Below are 24,208 nucleotides of genomic sequence, written 5' to 3' on the forward strand. Positions count from 1 at the left end.
TTTTGGTGTAGTTTTTACATATTGAGTCGTAGACACCCTTCTTTGTACCTGCAAGCTTGTTACCTTCTTTCCAGTGGTGACGTGTTCTGTCGCGGGGGAATGCCAACTTTTATCTCATGGCACGCTTTCTGTCTCCGGTCGCTACAGGAGCCCTCGTGGGTGCACCTGCAGGGGGGTTGGGTCACTGCCGCCAGGTGGTGCCCAGACTGCCCCCCTGACTGAGGCCTCATCTGACTGACAGCAGAAGTGCTAGCTTTGTGTTTTCATTTCCTCTTTTTCAATTCTGGGTATGGGTGAAACGCTTTCCCGTGGCTTTTGGCTGTATTTCTTCTCTGAGCTTCCTATGCATTGTCTGTTCTTATACTGTGGTGTTTCTGGTCTTATTGCTGATTTACAACAACTCTTCGGTTTAAGAAAAGTTAGCCCTGTGTTCGTCCATCTTGCAGATGTTTTTGTTTGCTTCTGAGTTTCTTTCTGCCGTTTTTGTGTAGATGGAGATCAAAGGTTTTATTTGGCCGAGTTTATTCAGCCCATACTAACACATATTTTTTACTTACAGGCATAGTTACGAATTTCAAATCATGAGATTGCTTGTAAATGTGTATAAAATTAAAAATAAAAACACTTACTGTAAATGCTTTCTGGTTAGGCACGTGCGAATCCACACTGGAGAAAAGCCATATAAATGTGATGAATGTGGGAAGAGCTTTACTGTTAAATCGACCCTAGACTGCCACGTGAAGACGCACACAGGTACGATTGGGCGCCTGTGCTCCACGTCGGTGCCTTATGATGGCGCTTTGTAGAGAATTTTAAATGTTCATTCATTTATTTTGAGAGAGACAGAGAGAATGAGCAGGGGAGGGACAGAGAGAGACGGAGACAGAGAATCCCAAGCAGGCTCGAACTAATGTCCTTTGAGATCACAACCTGAGCTGAATCCCGAGAGTTGGCTGCTAACTGACTGAGCCTCCTAGGCACCACGATGGCATTTTGTATTTGTCCCCGTCTACCTTTCAAGATCATAGGAAGCTTAGAAGTCAGGAACCATGAAGAAATGGGTATAAAAGGAGTTTTGATTTCTGACTCGGGAGAAATGATCCAGAAAACACGGAGGAAAAGGAGCCCGGTCTCCGATGCCGAGCTGCCTGCTGTCAGTGTTCTTACTGCGCCTTGAATACCTTTGTTAAGAAAATTCTTTCTTAGTCTCATTTAGGCCAGAGACCTTCGGTTTGTCGAGGTTTTACAAGAACTGGGGATTTAGCCAAGCTGATTATAGTTACCAGCTAATAATTCTTTTCAGGTGGGGGGAAATCTTATAAAGGAAAAACATTAATGTACGATTCCCAATGGCCATTTTTGTCTTCATCTCATTTGAGGAACTGAAGGTTAATGGTGCTCATTAAAATACAGCAGGGCTTTGCTGCTTGCCCTGCACAGGGTGCCCAGTGGTTAAGGGGCAGGCCTGCACACCCCGCGCAGATTTGACGTCTGTGCTCGCTTCCGGGCCATTTCTCGGAGCCTCTGGCTGTCGCGGGAACTGTGGTGAACTCTCAGTAAACGGGAGAGTTGTTCATGTGATTCATAGGATTATGATTGTGAAACTCATTTATAGTCTTAATTTTTGGTTCCCGGCAGAATTGACCAAAAACGTACAAGGGAATTTCACATGTTTATGTAAAGTCCTATGATTCTTTTCTGATGGGTTAGTGTTTGGAATTTAATAGATAGATACAGGAACTTAGCGTGCGCCCCTGCTGTGGGCAGTGTTTCCGCTGGTTCATCGGGTGCTGTGTTTTTGTCCCTCTCGTGTGATGCTGTGAGCCGCCAGGACCAGAAGGGGCCTCTCACCTGGCCAGTGCCAGTGGTGTTCACGATGGCTCGCACGCCGGGATTCTTTCTGTGTTGGCCCCTGTGCCTGAGGCCCAGAAAGAAAAGTCTCTGTGAGAGATACCTTTCAGGCCTCGTCCTGCACTCCCGGCTCCCCGGGTGACCTCTGAGGGCCCCGAGCAGGGCTGGACAGCTGGCCTCCCTAGTCCCGGGGTGGGTCCCAGCGTGCCCGCCCGGTTAAATAGAAGTCAGTATTGTTTCTGGGAGAAATAGAGAGAAACAGAAAACCGGGACGCTTTCGTCCCCCCAGAACCTCTCCGGGGCAGGGTAGGCGGGTGACCCGGCCCTCGGCCCCACGTCCCGGCCTCCATCATGCCCTTGGCTCAGAGTCCCAGGAGCTGAGCACGTGATCCACACCTGTGGCCACTCCCCACCTGCGCAGGTGTCCCGGGGGCCCCCCTGCAGAAAGAAGATAGACGTGTGCTGACACGTACAGGTGCCCTTTGTAAACCGAGGGGCGAGTGACAGCGACACGGGGCTGAGCCGCTTAGTGCCCTCACCCCGGGTCCCGTCGAGGCTCGGTGAGAGGCGGTGCAGACGCCCAAGTGCTGTGGGGTCGTGGACGCAGGCCGTGGCGGTGCTCACCGCGAGGTCTCTGCGCCAGCACCCGCAGAACAGGGTCCTCTTTGACGTACCTGGCCCCGCCCCCCGCCCCGTGCCGGCCCGCTTGCGCGTGGGTGTGGCGCGTCCTGGGCCCCGCTGACCCTTGACCTTTCCGCAGGTCAGAAGCTCTTCAGCTGCCACGTGTGCAGCAACGCCTTTTCCACAAAGGGGAGCCTGAAGGTGCACATGCGCTTGCACACGGGAGCGAAGCCCTTCAAGTGTCCGCACTGTGAGCTGCGCTTCCGCACGTCGGGGCGGAGGAAGACGCACATGCAGTTTCATTATAAACCCGACCCGAAGAAAGCCAGGAAGCCCGTGGCCCGAAGCCCGTCGGAGGCGCTGCAGCCCTTAAACCTGCTCAGCCCGTCATCCGCCGACCCCAGCGTGTTCGTCATGAACAACTCTGTCCTGACGGGGCAGTTCGAGCAGAACGTGCTTCCGCAGGGGCTGGTGGGCCAGGCCATCCTCCCTGCCTCCGTGTCGGGTGAGCGCCGCGCCTGGGCGGCACTGGTGTGCTGCGGGTGGGGTGGGGTGGGGGGCCCTCCGTCCACGACGTGCGCTTCTCTCCCTTGAGGTTTGCCCGTGTGAGGCAGGTGGGAAAACGTACATTTCACTCTTGAGGCGAGTCACCCTCCCGTCCCTGTTCCTCCCGCCGCAGCATCTGCTTTTGAACCCTTCACGGTGCTCTGAGCTGCTTTTCCTGGGTTTACCTGCGCCGCCTCTTGCTCTGCACCCCACAGACGTGACAGTGACACACGTGACCGGTGACTCCCCTCCGACATCGTGTGTGCTATCCTAGAGTTCTTTAAATAATCGCTCTCGGGTCACGTGGGTCACCCAGTGCTTGAAAAATAGGAACTTTCAGCCATTCGGGCTTGTCGTGCACTTACAAGTCACAGAGTGAGTGTCAGCAGCCTGTGGATGTGACCCGTGGGGCCATTAAAGATACAACACAGCCGTGAGTTGTTGTTTTAGACCTTGGGCCAGTCAGCGTAGTCTCTTTGGGCCTAGTTTGCTCGTGTGTTTAAGATGCGTAACATCACCTATTGCAGAGGATGCTTTGTGTTGGGTGAATTAGATCATGCGTGTGTCTGGTGGCAATATTAGTATGCCTTAACTACATACATCACGTTGATGTACGAATAAAACCGCGTACACAAAAATCCATATGGAAATGAGGGGTTTTTGTTCTGTTTTGCTTTCTAAGAAGGCTTTCGGGTACGCAGTCATCCCGGTTCTCTTCCTCTGCAGCTGGTGGTGACTGGACAGTGTCTTTGACGGACGGGAGCTTGACCAGCCTGGAGGGCATACAGTTACAGCTGGCTGCTAACTTAGTCGGGCCAAACGTCCAGATCTCTGGGATCGATGCCTCCAGCATTAACAACATCACGTTACAGGTATGCCGCTTCTGAGGTTTTCCGGGCTTTAATTGGTCAAAATCGCACGTGAGCGCGCTTCCCGTCACAGGTACCTTGTTACACGATCACACGTGAGCGTGCACTCCCCGTCACAGGTGCCTGTTTTGCCTTTCAGATTGACCCAAGTATTTTGCAGCAGACGCTACAGCAGGGCAACTTGCTCAGTCAGCAGCTGCCGGGGGAGCCCGGCCTGGCCTCCCAAAACAGCACCTTGCAGACACAGGACAGCACGGTCCCAGCCAGTGTCGTCATCCAGCCCATCTCAGGCCTGTCCTTACAGCCCACGGTGACGTCTGCCAGTCTGACCATCGGCCCGCTGTCTGAGCAGGACCCCGTGATGACCACCAGCGGCGGTAAGTGGCAGCCGGGGGTCCAGCTCCTTGCTTGTGGTCACGCATTTGCATTTCGGGCTCCGTGGCTCCCCTTTCCTCTCCTTACCGAGCTCAGCAAACACGTGGAGTGTCCCCAGCACACGCGCACTTTTCCTCTGCTAAGTGATGTGCGTTCAGTCTACGCCCATCCCTTTCCGCCCACACGTAATTCCCGCGGTCCTGTGGCCTTCCTGTTTCTAAGGCGTCTTGTCTTTCCGGATGAGGGAATTCTACACGTGGTTGATGTTTTCTTCTGAATCTTCTTTTGAAATAACAGTTTTATTAAAATATTCACATATACGATTAAAATAACATGAAAATAACATATATGAAAGAAAATTACTATTCTTTTAAGCCCAGCTTTGTTTTGTTTTGTCACGACGACCAGGGACTCAAGACCTCTCTCAGGTGGTGACGTCGCAAGGCCTGGTATCCACCTCCAGCGGCCCCCACGAGATCACCCTGACCATTAACAACTCGAGTCTGAGCCAGGTGTTGGCGCAGGCTGCCGGGCCCGCTGCCGCGTCGTCCTCCGGGTCCCCGCAGGAAATCACCCTGACCATCTCTGGTTAGTCACTTAATGTCTTAAACCTCCTCCCCCCACAGTTGAAGTGTGTCTTAGTCGTATGTACGTATGTTTTCGGCGACACCGAATTTTGCACAAAGCCAGCGCTCCGGAAGCGTTGGTAACACGTGTGGGAAATTCAGGCTTAGCGAAAGACCGTCACAGTTGAGATCTAACCAGAAGTTAAAAGTGAGAGTTCCTCACGTCCACTCTGAGACCACTGTTTGGCCACCTCGCTCTGGTTAGCAGACAGCAGGAAGCCGTGGCTTCATGTGCCCTTTTCCTGCTACGTGAAACTAGAGGACTGTGGTCGGCACATCCTGAGCGTGAGGACGCTCTGGGCGCCTCCTGACTTCCCAGGACTCTGCACAGACCGTGTGGAACAGCGTTAAACGTGGGGTAGAGCACTGAAGAGTGGAGAAACGGGAAGATGATGGCCTTTGGCAGTGGAGGTCACTTGAAGTTGGCAAATTGATCCCGTGTGTCAGCCGAGAGCAGGTGTTCCGTGTCTCCGGGCTGTCACGTCCACGACCAGACTTCCTCCGTCTGTGTCGTGTGTGACCTAGGTCAGCCTGGAACACGTTTTAGAGCGGTGCGCTGCCCACGTGACTCTTAGCTGTGAGCCCTTCATGGTCATTAAGAGTCATTTTCAAATTTAGCAGCCCTTTGTATGACCCTTACTATGTGCCAGGCGCTCTTCTAGTGACTTTTACAAATATGAACTCATTTAATATTAATTCATTCAAGCCTCATAGCAACCTTATGAGGCTGTTGTTACAAATAAGAAAAACGTTTCGCTGGGAGGCGAACGCTGCCCCTGGAGAGAGGGTGTGATGGCGGAAGGGGAGCGTTTTCCCTTAAACACTGGGGAGGGCGGAGGGCGGAGGGCGGACCGGGTAACGCACTTGCGCTTCAGGGAGATTCCTGCAGAGGTTACTATTGCAAAAGGAAGAAAATTTACTTAGAAAACTGAAGAGAGCTTGCTTTCTTAGGGAGCATCTTTTCCTTTTAACGCGGGTGAGAAACTTGAGCTATTCTTAGAGTTTTCATTTTGAGCAACGTGAGTGATTTTAGACGCTCTTAGGCAGTGGAAATTAACTTTCAGTTTTATAGAATTCAGTAACCTTCCTACTTTTGTTATATGCATCTGCGTTTTAATGTTTTTTATGTTGGGAAACCTTTGTTGATCAAATTAACTTTTTGGTGTGCCCTCCGTGTAAGAGGCATTGTGCGAATCCTGTACAAAAGACCCATAATCCAAGATTCTGGCTTATAGTTGAGAAAGTGTGTTATTTAGCTTATGGGTTGTGCTTCTGTTTCTCCTGTATTTTCCTATCATTGATCATGTGGATACTTTGCATATTGGCATATTCAGAATAAGGAAGTGAATTTAACTAATTGTTTAAAAGTTAGCTTAAAAGGTTTACCCTCGGAGAAATCTTTAAATCAGCTGATGACAGGAGGTTTGCCCAGACTTTGGGCCGGAGGCTTCTAATTCTCAATCCTCATTGTTACGCATCATGAGAACTGTCAAGTCACAAGTCAGCGTTTCCTTATCCCGTTCGGAAAAGGCTGTAGGAAAACAGTTTGCGGTCTCTGTAGAGATTTTCAGTTATTTTTTCCATTAATGTGTATAATTATAAATGCTTGTCGGTGCTAGAAAGCAAAACTTTGATTGAGCTTTGTAGACTCTTAGCAATTCAGAAGTCAGTTGAGAAAAAAATATGGGGTACAAGGCAAGGATAGCCCCCGGGCTCCCCAACTTGTCTCGTGCGTCTACAATAAGGTCCTCTTCTCTGATGGTTTGGTCCAGTTTTCAGTGAAAAGTTATGTCAGGCAGAGAATCAAGAAAGTGATAACCTTCATCCACAGATCCTTTGAAGACGGGTCTGCTCTGCTGATAGGAGTTTGCGTTTTTCCTTTTGCCCGTGCTCATGCCCACAGCACGCGGCTTCATTTCCTGCTCCTGTGTCTTTACCGAAGCGTGACGATGTCGATAATTACACGGCACGGTGGCAGTGCAGCATTCCTTTGTCTTTTGACGCTTTCCCCCTCCGGTTTAGTCTTGCGTTTGCCTAACTTGACAGCAGATGTTTTTAAAGTAACTCGTTCACGTCCAGTCTTTCCAAAGATTCCGCCCGCAGCCGTTCCCCTTCTCTGTTCGTCTGTTTTCCATGCAGTTTGCTTACGCTTATGTGACTCCTGTGGCTATCGAAGCTGGCATCCGCGGGCGGGTCTGGAGGCGAAGGCCAGCGCTTCCTGGAAGGCGAGTGGCACAGGTCCCCTCCCCTCGCCTGCCCTAGTGCCGAGTGTCCCCGCCGCGCAAGCCCGCTGGGTGGCGGCTGGGTTCGGGGGCTCTAGGGTCACCTGCTTTTACAAACATACCTAGCCACACCTGCCAGTCTACCACATTTGGAAGTATTTTCAAGTCAGTTTAAGTTTTAGTCAACAAAGTGTGTCATTTTAAGTGCCTAAATACGGAGTTAAAAAAGAACTCTTGGAAGCACTTAAAAATACTTAACAGCTTAAAAAATGGGAACAAATACTGTCATTTAGGGAAAATGTATTGCTGGTCTTTTCAGTTTTTCTAGGAATATTATTAAAAGTGAAATAGCTTTAATTTTAATAAGATGTTATTATGTGCTTAGCACACGTGCCAGTATGTAAGTTAACATGTTATTTTCAGATATCACAGTATTAATTTCCATGTAGGTCGAGACCTCATTCAGCACAATTCTTACGGAAATAGTGACCTAAACGGAAGCATAAGATTGTCAGCACCTGCAGTCAATGATCAGTGTCCAGGTGCCACCCTAACCGGAGGCAGTGATCAGCTGCTCTCGTGGAGTGTACCACTGAGCTCTTCAGGTGTGCGTGCGGCTGCTGGCTGAGCCACGGACACACTGTGCCACGGCGTGGCCACAGGGCTGTGCCCCCGGTCGGCGGGGTCGGCGGGCGGGAGCAGGACCCCCGTGTCATCTGTGCTCTGTCACGTGTCACGTGATTCCATACTCCCTGGCCTTACCCGTGCGTGTGGGGTCAGCAGTCGAGCCGAAATTCTGCTTACCAGGGAGGGCAGGGGAACGGTCCTGTTCCGACGCACGAGGCGCGATGGAGTTGCGCGAGTTAGCACTTGGAGGGCTCGTCACAGAACCGTGCCCTGTTCCCCGTGCGGGAGCCCAGCCCGTTCCTCCGCGCCCTGCAGCCTGAGTCTCCTGTCACCCACCGCCGTGAGGAGAACGCAGTTTTAAAATGGCCTCTTGCTAAGCTTTTCAAGTGTAGAGTTCTATAAAAACTTAAATGAGCTCCAGTAACATAAATGACAGCTTCGCAAGTAATGGTCAACGGTTTCCAATGACATGCCTGTCTGGTTTATCTCCTCTTGTAGAGATCTTAATTTCTTAGCCTTCTTATTTTCCAACTCTCTATATCATTTTTTGAGAGGAAAAATTTAATTTTTACATATATTTGGAGGCGCAGCTAGGCTTTTTTTCTTTTTCATGCTCATTTGAGATGCTTTCTTATCCGGTAATTCATTTCTTCACTAACAGACTGTATAATGTGTACTGTGTGATAAGAACTGTACTCAATCTGGGAATAGAATACTCAGCAAGGCAGACGTAGCGCCTTTGCACTTAGGATCCTAGGAACTAATGGGACACAGGCACTTACTGAGGAATCCGTAAATCATTGTAAACTTGTGGCGGTAACGATGTATAAAGGAAGATAGGTCATCGGTCCTGGGGGATTTGACCTGGTGGGGCCAGGGCTTCTGTGAGAGTGGGGCTGGGAGTGTGGGGGCATCTGTCCACCCCTGTCGTTTGCTGAAGCATGAAATGAGGCCTGAGTGGTTAAGAACTTTGTCTGAATCCCGTGTCGGCAGATCCAGAGTCTGGATTTCTGGCCCGTGATGTCCCCTCTGTATCTGATCCTTGTGTCTCGTGGGCCGGAGCGAGTGGCTGTCCGGCTCCGGTGCGGACTCTGTTCTGGAATGCTAGCCATGTGAGCTCTCTCAGCCCACTCCCCTGGGGCCGTGACATCTCGTGTCTCCCTGGAAGCTCTGCTTAACATCTTTTTGAATCCTGGGCAAATGGTTGGAAAGACCAGTGGTTTCAGGTGTTTGAATTTACATGGAGTGGTTTTCTTGTGCTGCTCTGGGGATCGTGGGTGTTTGCTGGTGCAGCAGATAATTGAAAATGGGAGATGTTCCGATCAGGATGGAGAAGCGGATGGCCTGAGGGCCCTGTTTTGGCCACCAGTATACTTCATTCCAACACTGTCGTCTGGTTAGACAGGAAGTGTTTTCCCTTGGGATCGCCCCCGCACAGAGCCGTAGAGCCTTGCGTGCAGGGGAGGGTCCCTCGTGTAGTAGAGCTGACCACAGCCAGTTGTGCCTAAGGGTCCTGGGTGTTATGCACTAGTGTTTCTTTGAAAACAACGAACGAGCCCTTTTCCATGATTTAATTATTTTTCCCTTTGGACTTACTGTTTTAGAGCCAGCTGAGAATACTTTCTTTTTTTTTATTTTTTATTTTTTTTAACGTTTATTTATTTTTGAGACAGAGAGAGCGAGACAGAGCATGAATGGGGGAGGGGCAGAGAGAGAGGGAGACACAGAATCAGAAGCAGGCTCCAGGCTCTGAGCCATCAGCCCAGAGCCGGACGCGGGGCTCGAACTCACGGACCGTGAGATTGTGACCTGAGCTGAAGTTGGACGAGATTGTGACCTGAGCTGAAGTTGGACGCTTAACCGACTGAGCCACCCAGGCGCCCCGAGAATACTTTCTTTTTGATGTCACTTGAGCTTAATTTGGTGCCTTATTCAAATTTATTTTCCAAGCAATTTAGTGAAATAAAATAAAAGTTGAGCTCATAACGTGAACACGTTTGTTTAGTGATGTAATAGCAGGTGTCATAAACACAGGATCGAGTTTATACGACCAGGTCAGTTGTATTACGTTCTCGTGTACCTTTGCCATCTTTGAACGATTCCAGATACAGGAAGAAATTCTTCCACACGCTGAACTACTCAGGCCTTGATAGCTGGCAACTATTTTGAGAGGTTTGTGGATCCACTGATACCGGTGATAATGCGGGAGCTGACCCGTCAGTACAGTACAGGGCGGGACATTGCTTCTTGAAAGGGCGGCGTTTTCCTGAGCGTCAAAGTCACTCCCAGACCAAGCTTCAGGCCACACCGTGCGAGAGTTGAGACCAAAATGACTTTGACACGTGACTTAGACATGCCTCTTCTAAAACCCTCAGTGATTTTACAAAACTTCTGTTGCCAGCCAGTCCGTTAGACCAGAGCAGGCTGGCATGCCCGTGACTGTTCTCACTTGTAGTTCTTTCCGTCTTGTTCACGAGATGGGCCGAGGCTCCCCAGCCCCCCGGGACGGCGTGCATCCTAACTGAAGCGTTGAAAAGAAGTGTGTTACGTTCCAGGGGGCTATACGTGAATCAAAGCACTGCAGTCAGCGTTTCACATGCGAGACAGAAACACGAGCTTGTGTTCGGGTGTCTGGCATGGGGCCCAAGGCCATTTCACTGGCTCCAGGGGCGTCCGTGACAGCATCGGACACACGTGCTTGTATCAGAAAACGGTCGGATGTGACGCAAGTGCCCTTTCAGAGGCTTGAGATTTAGCACAACTTTTTAAGGAATTGATCTCAAACGGGAATCGTCTTTTTGTTCTTACCCTCGTCCACTGTTAAGATAATTTTGATGAATAAATTGGGTTATGCTTTCAGTGAAAAAAAGGAATTCTTTCCTTCCTTTGTAAGGTTATTTTAGCCTTGGTGTCTTCTAGATTTAAGTATAATCAGTTGCTTATTTCCCATTCCCCATTTGTTGGGAACATTTTATAAGTAGGGAGGACATTCTCCCCACTTTCTCCTTGGAAACGAATGGCTGGACTGTGTGTTTCCCTGTTCCCGTGACCCCCCCCCCCCAACTTTTATTGCCACATCTTTGTTTATCTCAAGAAAAAACTGATCTCACATCCTTTAAACTACTTACGAAACCTTCCAAAATCGTAATTAAGTTTTCTTAGAAGCTATGAAACCTTATCCCAACAAAGATTGAATACAGTGTTGGGTTTGAGGACCGTAAGAGATTTGTCAATCCTTTAGACGTTCCTGTTTTTGGAGTTAGAATCATATGCCGAAGTAAGACCTAGCTCTCTGTGGAACAGCGCGAGCGTTTGTGCTTCAGAGCCGGTGAATGAAAACTGAAAGTAAGACTTCGCGGCCTTTGCTCCGCTATTCAGTCTCAGTTTCCATGTTGAGAGTATTTAATTTGAGTTAAAACTGTGGTTTCTGAGCTTTAAATAAATCTTCTTCTGTAATTTAGAACTATATATTGAACAAATGTGATTTAGTTACTTAATTTCATGCTGAAGAAAGTTCCATTTTTTTCCTACTCACATCACCTGTTTTTGGACCATTTTGAGGATTGAAATTGTACTTGAGCTGATATCCTCTTTGTGGGAAATGTCTTGAACGAAGCACGCACGTGAAGTGCACCCCCACACTTGGAGAGAGACGTGAGCTCCAGGCGTTGTGTGAGGTTAGTGTCTCCACTGGCCCGTGTGTCAGGATTCGCTTCAGCGAAACGACACACAGGCTTCCGTTTTCTCGTTGCGTTTCTTGTGCTGCACAGCCCTGGACCCTCTCCCTACGTTAATAATCGTCAGAGAGAAAGATGCTACCGGTGGGAGGGAGAAGAGGTCTCGTTCCTTTATTTCAGGAATTCCTTTATCTCGGGTGAGGTTTGACCAAGTCTTGGCCATCCGAGGAGCAGCTCTTGGCTTTGCTTTTTGTAGATGTGATCCTGGCGAGCCTGGTGCCGGCACGCCTCTCTCCGCCTGGCGCTTTGACAGCCCAACCCCCGTCTTCTCCTTGGTGATTTTGACCGGACATCAGTTCACCCGTCTGGTCACTGCCACGTTTTACAGGATCCTTCTTTTTAATCTTTGCCCACTCCTGTTAAAATCATGCTGGTCTGCAAGAGTAAGGGTGCGTGGAGGTGAGGTTAGAACACGAGCTTGACCGTTGTGCTGGTAACTGGAGTGCTTAGAACATACACCCTCCACAAATCCACACTCCTCCGGTCCTAGCGTGTCTTAGCAGTCCGCTCTGCGCAGATGCCCGGCAAGGTGGGAGGGGTCCGGCGAGGTTGTCTTTGGAGCCCCGGTGGCTGTGCAGAGCAGAGACTCCTAGCCTCCTAATGGTTATACTGCTTTTGAAGGTTCCAGGTCTGTGCAGCACAGTGTGGGACTCCAAGAGTGTGGATCTATGGAGGCATTGTATTTGGAGGACTCCAGTTACAAGTAAGTAACCTAGCTTCCCTGTTGGCCCCTGATCAGAGCAGAGGCTCTGGACCGATGTGACCCAAGTCACTGCCAGGGATCCTCAGGAGTCTCTTTTTGTTTTGTTTTCACACCTAATGAGGACATAGTGCTTTCAACTCTGCTTCAGTGACCATCTTGGTGTATCTGTAGCACCGAGCCCAGCGGCTGACACCGTGGATGATAAGTCACGTTTGTTAGATGAATGGAAGCCTAGATCGTGAGATTTGTGCGTGCGTGCGTGTGTGTGTGTGTACACGCATGTGCATGTGTGCTATGCTTACCAGTGAAACCTCACAAGCGTGTTTTTGTCGGTGCGGACCGCAGGCCCTCGACACCCCGTGCTCAGCCCTCTCATTTGCCAGTCGGGTGCATGAGTTTCTGTTTCGTAGAAGAAAAGGCCCTCCTTTGCCTGATTCTGTCCCAGATACCTTCCTTTCTCTTCTCATTGGCTACAGGGGGAAAGTGTCAAAAAGTCTTGTTGTCTTTTCCAAAGAAGAGTAAGATATCACGAAGGATAAATTAACGTTTATAGGGCGCATGAGGTTCATTTCAGACGAAGCAGACCTAAAGGAAGTGGAGGGGAGGCCTCAGCAGAGATGGTCACGTGAGCTTTGGAGCCGATCGGTGCTCAGGGGGTCACATTCGGTGCCTTCGGGCTGCTCTCTGGTCCTCGACGGGGACGGTGTCCTGGAAATTCTTGGCAGTTTCCTTCTGCCTTAGCGGTAGTGACTAGGACTGTAGGGTCATATTTTTATTCTTCTCGTCCTGTTTTGTTTTTTCTCTACGTTATACTTAAGCAGAGTGTATTTACGTATATAAGGATATTTAGAAACTATAGAAGCCTTGCCATGAAATGGGAACAAAAGATTCTCTGATTATTTTGCTGCAATTTCAAAAGCGGGGGCGATGTAGACGCCGATGATGACAGACGCAGTTCCTCTATGAAAGCCGCTCTTCCTGTCCCAGCAGAACCGGGCTTATCTAGCTCCGCCACTGATGTGTTCATTCTTCTCTTTTGCAGAACTTAATGCTACAACTGGAAGCCTGCCTTCGACGACACCCATGTCTCCGTCGGCCATATCTACTCAGAACCTGGTCATGTCTTCATCAGGGGCGGGGGGAGATGCCAGCGTCACGCTGACTCTGGCCGATACTCAGGGCTTGCTCTCCGGAGGACTGGACACGGTCACACTCAACATTGCTTCTCAGGTAGAGCACGGCCTTTCCTTCATGGAGACTACCCTTTAGTTCATTCTTTCCTAAGTGTGTATTCTGATCGTCTGTTTCAAAATTGTTTTTTTTTTCCTGATGAAAATACAAGTAGTATGTTCAGTGCACAAAGGAGAGAACAAGAACATTCCGATAATACAGAAAACTGTTTTCAAACAATCCTCCTCCCCAGGGGCGCCTGGGAGGCTCAGTCAGATGGGCATCTGACTCTTGATTTCTGCTCGGGTCACGATCCCAGGGTCATAGAGTCAAGCCCCAAGTCGGGCTGTGTGTTGAGGGTGGAGCCCGCTTGCCATTCTCTCCCTCTCCCTCTGCCCCTCTTCTGCTCACAGGCGCTCACGCTGTCTCTCTCTGTGTCTCTCTCTTCCCCCGTCTCAAAAAAGAAAAAAAAAATCCACTGCCCAAACGGAACTAGGATTGATGAGTTAGTCTATATATCCTTGTAAACCTTCACACGTTAACGTTTCTACAGAAATGAGTTCGTGTGTACGTCGCGTGGTGGGAACCTCTCGCCGGCTACTGCTCGGTGAATATCTTCCCCATCAGTGATTTCAGGAATACGCAGTTTTCTTTTTTTTTTTTTTTTTTTTTTTTTTTTTTCAACGTTTATTTATTTTTGGGACAGAGACAGAGCATGAACGGGGGAGGGGCAGAGAGAGAGGGAGACACAGAATCGGAAACAGGCTCCAGGCTCCGAGCCATCAGCCCAGAGCCCGACGCGGGGCTCGAACTCACGGACCGCGAGATCGTGACCTGGCTGAAGTCGGACGCCTAACCGACCGCGCCACCCAGGCGCCCCTGGAATACGCAGTTTTCGAGTGGCTCCGCAGCATGTAGCTCTAGGAGTTTATTGAGGGGCGTCCTGTGGCCCTCAGGGGCCCCACAGGTGGTGGAGGGATCTCACGCTGTCAGTCACTGTGTCCTTCGATGAGGCAGCAGGTGGCGGTGCTGGATTGCAGGTGTGCGTTTTGAATAGTGCTTTGAGCTGGGACACCGCAGCACGTCTCGGTTTAGTTGGAGGAAAAGCCACGATACGGCGAAGGTAATTAGGGAGAACCTAGTTTCCCTCTGACCCCCTGGCTCCGAACCCCCTGGGACGCAGAGCGCGTTCGGGCAGCACCATCGCTCCGCCCCCGGCGGCCCTGTGCGGAAGGGTACTGACCGGGCCTCCGGGACGACAGCGTCCCGGACCCCGTCATGCCAGGCGCACGCCGGCTGTTTTGACTCTGCAAACCGACTTCCCTCTTCTAGGTTCTAGTTGTTTCCATTTGTAAAAGAGGGACGTTTCCCGCTTCGCCCCCTGGCCAGTGCTGAGCCGGTTTCCGGCCGTACGAACACAGGCCGTCGCGCTTGCAAAGTGCTCGCGGGCTGCTGGCCGGTGGCCCTGTTGGGGCCCCCGGGGTGACACGCACGCGGTGCCGGCGCTGCCCGGGCGCCCACCTGGGAGGGCCATTTGGAAGCCAGCGTCCGTGAACCTCATCCTCACCGAGTGGCCTTCTGTGGAAAAGCGTGTGGTGGGCGCTGTGAGCGCGGGGGGAGGGGGGGGGGCCGCTGTGCTGCGGTGGAGGTCGGGTGTGGGGGGCACCTGCTGAGTTCTGTGCTGCGAGTCCTTGCTCACATCGTGTGACAGTTATGTGTTCTCACGTGTTACTCAGCACCTGTTTGTCATGACACAGTCACCCTTCTGAATACCGAAAATTAGCATTGTGTTGAGGGGGGGGGGCGCCTGAAAATTAGCATTCTGGTGGGGGGGGGCGCCTGAAAATAGCATTGTGTTGTGGGGGGGGGGGCCTGAAAATAGCATTCTGTTGTTGGGGGGGGCCTGAAAATTAGCATTCTGATGTGGGGGGGGGCGCCTGAAAATTAGCATCTGTTGTGGGGGGAGTGCCTGGGTGGCTCAGTCAGTAGAGCATCAGACTGGATCTTGGGGTTGTGAGGTCAAGCCCTCTGTTGGGCGTGGAACCTACATACATACATATATGGGGCGGGGGGGTAGCTGTCTTAAGAGGTCCATGTGCTGTGTTTTCTTTTTAGATGCAGGATGCAGGGAGCCTGATTGTTTTCTGGGGAATCACTGAGTGTTGTTATTTCCTACCCTGATTCTAGCGCGTCTGTCACAGGGCTGGGTTCGGGTTATCCGTGATCTGGGGCGGGCGGGTAGGGAAGGAGGCTGCGCAGAAAGTACCTTTTACGCACACTCTGCGAAGAACAGACTGCCGGTCCAGGTCCACGATGCCATAAAGGGCCTTAGTTTATTTGCTCCACCTTTGACTTGCTGCTAAGCTGCCGATTTTATATTCACACGGTGGTAGCTGTAAACAGGACCTTGTATCACGGTCGCCATTCAAAGCCTGACCTACGCGTGGTGCTGCCTTGCCCTTGACCGGCTGTGGCCGGTGCTCGGCCTCGGCGACATGACTGCCGTCCTGTTGCATTTCTCTCCAGCCCCCGGGCCGTGTCCCCGTGTGCACTTCTAGCCACGTAGTTCTGGAAGTAGCGTAAGGTAAAAACTATTCAAGGTACAGATTTTAATGGAATTCAGTGCCTTTGAATAAGTTTTGCGGGGTGGGGTCAGTTTTGATCAGAAAGAGCCAGGGAACCATTTGTTTTTCTGATTATGGGTTTATTTTCTGTTTGTTAAATTAGATCGCTTTGTTTTTTGCAACAGTAGTATTACTGATCTCCAAGAGAAATTCTGTAGTTTTAATTTGAATCTTTCCTGTCAGCTGCCAAACTTGGATTCACAATGATTTAAAACTGAAAATATGAAAAGAAAAACAGAACAAACCTGTCTTAGCTTTAGGAGTGTAATTTTTCTAAGTGTAATGAATTGTTGTACAAATGAAACCATCATTGTCAAGAGGTCAGTGAACATCTATGGAAGTGTCTATAAATATGTAAGTTATTAGGATTAATTGTGACTATAAAAATGTGACCTGGAAATCAAAGGTATTTGTGAGAAATTAATCGTTCTAGCAGTAAGTGTTGCATACAGGCGAGAGTCACTAAGACGCAAAAGCTGAATGGCTTAATATTAGTCCCTTAAGACTGTTCACAACATGTGCTGCTTGAATTCAGTGAGGAAATAAGTGAGAGCAGTGAGAAGGAGCTGCTGTCTGCAGGTAAAGTCCCACAGCACGTGGAAGATCAGGGTCCCCCTAAAGGCACGGAAAGGACACGAGATTGTGAACACGTGAATTACAATTTAAAGAGGCAGTATATTTAAAAAATAATACACTTTTTTGAGTGTCATTTTTCTATTTTTCTGTGTCTGTTTATAAAGTCCACAAAAGAAAATGGTTCTCAAAGCAAAAAGAGGTGGTCTTAAGTAGTTTACTTACGTCGTATCGTTAAATAGTTTTTAGCCAAGGGTCGAAGTTGAGTCTGTCGTAGCAGAATGTTTGGAATGAACACATTTATGTAAGACCACGATTAATCGTAATTTAAAACATGCAACTAGCCCAACTAGAGAAGAATATTTTGTGGGGTAAATGATCATTCTGAGACCGAAAAGAATTAGTTTATTTAAAAATATAATGTGTTGAAGCCAAAGTTAGAATACAGTGATTGACACACACTTGGATTAAGAAGCGACTTTGTAGTTACTCCACTAGGAGAAGTATTAAAAGAAAAATTGGTGAGTTAAGAAGATTCCTCTTTCAACTGCAAACCTGAAGTTAGGTTTTCTTTCCAAATGTTGGACTGTTGTTGGTGGGGGTGGGGATCAGGCTCAGGGTGTGTCACCGCTAGGTGGCTAAGTGTGACAGTTTTTTTTGTTTGTTTTTAAAAATTTTTTTTTCATGTTTATTTTTGAGAGAGAGAGAGAGAGAGCATGAACAGGGGAGGAGCAGAGAGAGAGGGAGACACAGAATCCAAAGCAGGCTCCAGGCTCTGAGCTGTCAGCACAGAGCCCGATGCGGGGTTGGAACCCATGAATTGCAAGATCATGACCTGAGCCGAAGTCGGACGCTTAACCGACTGAGCCACCCAGGCGCCCCTAAGTGTGACAGTTTTATAAGGAAATGCAAGCATACGTTTAAAGCTCTGTTCAAGAAAGCAGAGTGATTCTCCAGCATTTATTCTGAAAACCAAAAGAAGTAACTGATTCTTGATGGGAATTCTATTTTATATGAATTCTTGTGGGTTTTGGTTTCTTGTTTGTTCGTTTGGTTTTTATTAATTAACTCTGTTAGTACAGACAACTGGCCCGGTACAAAATCTAGGAAACTTAGTGGTTAGACATGTAAATGTGGTATTCCGGGTCTTAATACGAAGTCAGAATTTGACAGTGCGGTGAAGCGGACACTGACAAGTCTGATTGGAGACTCTCGATGTGAAAAGCAGCCGGTTCTGAAGTAACGGGATTTGTTTTAGCCCGGGCTGCTAATTCCAGCTCCTCCGCTTCCTTCCTGTACGTGTCTTGTCCTGGTCCTGGCTTGTTCTAACTCTCGCGGCATTTTCATTGAGGCGCAGCGTTTATTGTAGTTCATTAAGAGTTCTACAGGGAATTGAGGCCATGAGCTGCTACGAATATATTCCTGGTGAGATTAGCACATGGGAATATTAAATTAGGTTGACTTAGAGGGACCTGACACGGAGTCACATTTGCCATCATACCAAGTCTCACCCATCAGTGTGGCAACTCTTGGTAATTTTTCAGCAGTATTTCCCAGACTTGTTTGCATGTGACAATCCTTGGCTCTCGTCCTGCAGGGTTGATTCAGTAGTAGTGGGTGGGGCTGGAGTCTGGTAGTGGTCCCCTCCCTCCCCGTGACTCTCCTGCAGCCCTCGGCCCAGCAGCGTTCAGGTGCTTGCAAAACCCACGTGTGCTAGAGAGCGAGAATTCCTGTAACTTCTAACACAGTGCGAGCCAAATATAGCAAAGAAACACACTGTAAGTAATACTGCAAAGCGAAAATAAATGACTTTCAGATGGCGTCATTTTAGCAGATTCAGGTCACTGCATTCATGAGTGTGGCTGATGGTTGAGCATTTATTTTACTAGATGCTTGGTTTTTATATATTAAAAAAAAATTGAATATTCATTTATTTTTGAGAGCACACGAGAGAGAGCAGGAGCAGGGAAGGGGCAGAGAGAGAGACACACACCCACAGAATCCAAAGAGGCTCCAGGCTCCGAGCTGTTAGCACAGAGCCCGACATGGGGCTCGAACTCAGAAGCTGCGAAATTGTGACCCGAGCTGAAGTTGGACGCTTAATCGACTGAGCCACCCAGGTGCTCCTGAATGCTTGATTTTTAAATCAGGGTGTATACATTAAGAAGACTTAATATTAGCAATTGAACCACCAACAGTAAGCTAGTAAGTTACGTTGTGTTTGGGGTTCTTTTCATTAAACTTTTTATTTTGAGATAATTATCGACTCGTCGTCAGTTTTAGGAAAGGATACGGGGGGAGCTGGCGCACCTGTGGTATCCCCAGTGGTAGTATCTTGTAAAGCTGCAGGGGTAGTATCACAGGACCTTCCAGCCCACAAGTTCCAGCCCACAAGGTCCCTCACGTTTGATTTCCTGCATCCCCTTCCCCTGACAATTGCTCATCTGTCCCCCGCTTCTGTGATTTTGTCCCTTCGGAACAAAAGGAGTTGCGATTTGTCCTTGAAAACCCTATAGAAGCTGAGTATCTCAGAGGCCTTAGCTTTCTTTGAGAGTATATGGATTTACTGAGCCAACGCTGGTTCTTAGGTGTATCAGAATTTCTGGCCAGCAGTTGCATTTGTCTTTGATGGGTAAAATTACGAAATGTGAATTTATTAATTTTGATCGATGCCATTCCCCCAAATCGGGTGGTTTGGCGAGAGGACAGGCAGAGCCGGCCGCAGACAAGGCACCACGGTGCAGGAGTCACCAGTACTTGAAGGGAGCCGTATCGAACCGTCTTCCCCACCGGAGGGGGATAGCGAGCGGGAATCTCTGTGGATGTAGATCAGAACTTTTCAAAATACGTCCGTGTAAAAAAATTTGATATATGGAGACACCTAAAATATCATTTTGTTTTTTTTTGTAAAGGTGCCTGCAGAAAGCATAGAATCCAAATCAATTTAAGACACTCCTTTTGTCTAGAATCTATGACGATGTCCTTGTAAATTTATGTTCTGCCCCATGTTTCCCTGTGTGCCTTGGGAAGTGTCTTTCCACAAGAAGTGGACCTAAAATTCCTTCACTGCCTTCTCAGTCCATTTTCCACCACCCACCCCTGCTCAAGTCTCTGCCCCATTGGAGCACAGCTCGCGCAGTGTCCCAAAGACACAAGAACAGCCCTTGTCTTCAGCCGTGGGGGACCTGTGACACGGGCCACGTTCTTTACGACCCAAGTTCTCTTGGAGACTCCTGGCCCCTTCGTGCGTGGGTGTTGGCTCTTGAATCCTTGTGTTTCACGCACACGTTCTGATCGCGGGTCGGCCGTGTTGGAGTCTGTGCCGATTCGGCAGCCCGCGCTGTGTGTGTGCCACGTTTGCGTGGCTCCCGCGCTGGCGTGTGCAGTCGGCCCGCCGGGCGCAGTGGGAGGTGTGCTGGAGCAGGGGAAGGCTCAAAGTAGCTGGTGGCCACAGCAAAATGGAATGTGTGGTGTTCTGGGTTTTTTTTTAAAGTTGATTTTGAGAGAGAGAATGAGCAGGGGAGGAGCAGAGAGAGAGGGAGACACAGAATCCGAAGCAGGTTCCAGGCTCTGAGCTGTCAGCACAGAGCCCCATGTGGGGCTCGAACCCGTGAACCGCGAGATCATGACCTGAGCTGAAACCAAGAGTCAGATGCTTAACCAACTGAGCCACCAGGCACCCCCGAAATGTGTGTTTTTAAGCACGAGTGCTTATGATATATATATATTTACAACTTTGTTGAGATATAACGTGTGTGCTGTAGCGTTCACTTGTTCAACTTAAAGTATACAACCTACCGGTCTTTAGTATGTTTATAGAGTTGCACACCCACGACCACATCTAGTTTGGGAACATATCATCACCTCAGAAATGTGGCACCGTGAGCAGCTCGCAGTCACCCCCGTGTCACCCCTGCCCACCTCTCGCTGTCTCCCCCGCCCCTGACAAGCACCAGGCGCTCTCCCCTTCTGTGGACGCACCTGTTTGGGACGCATCACATGAGTGGGTCTGCACCGGCCCCCCTCACTCAGCGTCTTCTGTTTCCACGGCTCACCCTTCTCGTGCTGAAAAAAGCGTAGATACACGTCGGTTTACAACCCCTTCTTGGTTGCCATGAACGTTCGTGCATAAGCGTTTTTGTTTCCCTGGGGCGGATACCTGGGACGGAGCTGCCCGGCCACCTGCTGATTCTATGGTTGTTTCCGAGGGCCTGCCAGCTCATTTTCCACAGTAACGGCTCCCGAAGCGATCTTTTAAATTCTTCCTGGGTTTGATAACGGTACGGCCTCTAACACAGTCTGTCTTCAGCAGGGTCAGCAGTTCCCAGCCTTACTCACGGATCCCTCGCTCTCCGGCCAAGGGGGAGCGGGCTCCCCACAGGTCATCTTAGTGAGCCACACCCCCCAGCCCTCCTCCGCTGCTGGCGAAGACATCACCTACCAGGTACGTCGCTCGCACTCAGCCCCAGGTGCTGACACACACGGACCGAGAAGGGCTGGTCCCTCCGGGGGTGGGGGGGCGTCTGCACCCGCGCGGGGATGAGGAGTGGGCGCTGCGGGGCAGCCAGTGGTGAGCGGAGGACACTGGTCTCTTCCGGGCCGTGATATGTTGCTTATTGGGTGGGCTTTCCGTATTGCAGAGTCATGTAGAAACAACTCGTGAGTCTGGTTGTAAATTTATTCCTCTGGCCAACCGATCCGACTTCACTCGGCCATTTACCTGCATTTAGTTCTTTTCATAGGTTTTCTTGTCAAGCCTTTGCTGATTGTTTTAAGTCTGGTTATACTTTTTCATGCATCACACCTATATGTGTCTGCATGACCTATTTGTCATTTGACCAGTTTTGTACTTAAAATGCATGTTTTCAGCGTCTAAGATTTAGTGAATGATAGTTCTAAATATACAATTATCTAAAAACTCTTTCCTTAAAACTTTTCAAAGTTAAAGTACAGATAATAAATACTGACTGTAAGCAGCATTACATTTTATGCAATTTTAGCAAGTAAGTTTTCAAGAAAATTTCTCATTGGCCTTTCAATGGGATGAGGGCTCCTTTATTTTTTTTAATTTTTTTTTATTTTTAAAAGAGAGCACAAGTGGGGGAGGGGCAGATGGAGAGAGAGACACAGATTGTGAAGCAGGCTCCAGGTCTGAGCTGTCAGCACAGAGCCCCACGTGGGGCTTGAACTCGTAAAGCCATGAGATCATGACCCGAGCCGAAGTCAGATGCTTAAGTGAGCCACTCAGGCGCCCCCCGAGGACTCCTTTGTGTTGAAGAATTGAGACACGGTCAGCCTCATGCAGCTGCATGTCAGCGCGGGTCATGGTAGCCCACTTGTCTCTGGGGCTCTCGGGCTGTGCTGCCCGTGGAGGACGGCCTGGGGAGGCTCCCCATCTGATCTTTCACTTGTGGTCCCAGCGATAGGGCGCCGCCTTGAGTCTTCATGTCTTGTGATGGCATCCAGTTACCATAGCTACTGGGAAGGACCAGCGGAGGAATGGAGGCACGTCAGCGCCATTAGCTCCCAGGGTCTGTTTTAGGGGCTGCACTTTTTGCATCATGTGCTTTAATTGTGTGGTTTGTTTTTGTTTTGTTTTTGTTTTAATTTTTTTTAATGTTTATTTATTTTTGAGAGAGAGTGAGGGAGACACAGAATCTGAAGCAGGCTCCAGGCTCTGAGCTGTCAGCCCAGAGCCTGACGCGGGGCTCGAACTCACGAACCGCGAGATCATGATCTGAGCCGAAGTCGGACGCTCAACCGACTGAGCCACCCAGGCGCTTTGAGTCTGATTTATTCCAGGGGTTTTCAGACTTTTTTTGACTCACAACAAATATATTTTATGCGCTGATCTGAATACACAGTGTGTCCTTGTTTCTTTGCTTTGCACACACCGTCACACGTAGAAACGTGTACCCCTAACAGGCACCACAAAGTGACACCTATTTATGGCACGTGACGCAACTGCATCATCTTTGTCCCTCTCATGTTTTCTATTTTGTTTTTTCATTCCATTCTTTTTTTTTTTTTATTATTACGGCACAGATTAATAACATTAGAGCACCTTGTAGAAATCTTCTCTTGTTAGGTGTTTAAATTTTATCCACTTTTGTATATTACAGTATTATGAAAAAGTACTTGATAAACTAGAACAAAAATGTTGAAAAATCCCATCAATTATCTTTATAACTATTTCTGATTTTCTTCCACTAAATTGTCCTATATAAGTTTTCACCTGCAAAACCAAAGACTTTCTTTATAAAAGTGAGTAGTAAACTCCTCTGGCTTTATTTATTCTCCGGGTGTTAATGGCATCCCATTAAAATGATTTGAAAACCTAATTCGTTGTGGTTAAAGTTTGGAGAAAATGCTCTCATCCAATCAAAAGCTAAAAACATCTTCTACTAAGTAATTATTTATATTGCACTTTGCTGAGAAAGATCTTCAGCCAAGGCAGCAGCATTGTGGGGGCAGTGTCGTTTATACTTGTCTCTGCTAAAACTACTAGCACGAATAGCATTTCCTGAGTACGTGCTGTAAGCCAGGCATTACTCTCAGGACCTTTCATGGCTTACCTCATCAAACCGTCACCAGCCCTGATAGTTATGGTTGACCAGATGAGGAAGCCAGGGACAGGGTGGAGAAGCTCTCTCCAGAGCACCCGGGACGTCAGGTGGGAGCCGAATTTGCACCTGGGAGGTCACGTGTGCGGAACCCCGTTCCATTCTCTAAACTCTGCCCCGAGTGCGAGAGCGGGCCGGTCAGATAGGATGCCTGGGTCCCCGCCGCCCCCCCTAGGGTGACAGACGACACTCGGGGCTGGGTGTGCCTGTGTCGGAGGGTGCCTCTGTCGCTCTGCTGCAAGCCGCAGCCGTGGAGTAACGCCCGGGGTTTCCGGCCCCACTGCAGGTCACTGACGTCTCTGCCAGCCTGGCCCAGGGCGGGCCGCCCGAGAAGGAGGCCCGGCTGCACCAGTGCGTGGAGTGTGGCCGCGGCTTCGCGTCGGCCGCCATGCTGCTGCAGCACAGCAAGGAGGTGCACGGCCGGGAGCGCATCCACGTGTGTCCCGTGTGCAGGAAGGCCTTCAAGCGCGCCACTCACCTCAAGGTAGGCTCCCCCGCGGCCCGGCCGCCGTACCCCAGCACCGCCACCCCCTCCGAGGGTGACCGACGCGATTCGGCGGAAGTCCTGAATCTCACCGGTGGAAAGTAAAGGGTAACAAATGTGTCGAAGGCACCCGGGAACCCTCTGGAAGAGCTCCCGGCTGCCAGAGCTGGAACAGTTGCAGCAAGAAAAGGTATAAGGTAGCGTTGGGTTATAACCCACGGCGCACGATAAATCCCTGCGAGTCCTCGCGGACGTAAATGTGCTTGGAGAAGTTAATGGCCAGGAAAGGAGACAAAACCCAAGCAATTTGTGTGGACACCGCCCTCGTGGCGTCCCCTCCTCCTTCCTTCTTCCCCAGGGTGCAGGAGGATGCTCGAAAAGCAAAGTGTGCCTGGGAGGGGCTGACAGGTGAGACGTCAGCCACGTGGTGCAGCTTGTCCACGGTCACGGAGCAGGCTGTGCGCCCCTGATAGTCTGGGACCGGGACACCTCCTTACCCCCTAAGCCCAGAGCCACGGTCCCGTCACGGGAAACATTTCAGACGGTTCTCAGTTGAC

At 49.7% G+C, this 24,208-nt stretch overlaps 1 protein-coding gene across 7 annotated transcripts in view; it reads left to right on the top strand.

Annotated features, from left to right (window-relative positions):
* Positions 1 to 24,208, top strand: part of ZNF236 (zinc finger protein 236) — a 106,955-nt gene that overhangs the window by 77,055 nt on the left and 5,692 nt on the right. For 4 of the 7 annotated variants that reach the window (XM_043559104.1, XM_043559107.1, XM_043559106.1 and 1 more), the window contains 8 exons: positions 650 to 753; positions 2,612 to 2,977; positions 3,745 to 3,890; positions 4,027 to 4,264; positions 4,671 to 4,850; positions 13,220 to 13,407; positions 20,854 to 20,988; positions 23,454 to 23,651. In XM_043559104.1, the coding sequence (XP_043415039.1) occupies positions 650 to 753; positions 2,612 to 2,977; positions 3,745 to 3,890; positions 4,027 to 4,264; positions 4,671 to 4,850; positions 13,220 to 13,407; positions 20,854 to 20,988; positions 23,454 to 23,651 (1,555 nt within the window). Of the gene's footprint in view, positions 1 to 649; positions 754 to 2,611; positions 2,978 to 3,744; positions 3,891 to 4,026; positions 4,265 to 4,670; positions 4,851 to 11,298; positions 11,415 to 12,095; positions 12,178 to 13,219; positions 13,408 to 20,853; positions 20,989 to 23,453; positions 23,652 to 24,208 lie in introns of those variants that run through there. The other 3 variants (XR_006294024.1, XM_043559105.1, XM_043559109.1) reach the window with 3 other exon arrangements.

Source organism: Prionailurus bengalensis, chromosome D3, assembly GCF_016509475.1.
Source record: "Prionailurus bengalensis isolate Pbe53 chromosome D3, Fcat_Pben_1.1_paternal_pri, whole genome shotgun sequence".
NCBI classification, from domain to species: domain Eukaryota; kingdom Metazoa; phylum Chordata; class Mammalia; order Carnivora; family Felidae; genus Prionailurus; species Prionailurus bengalensis.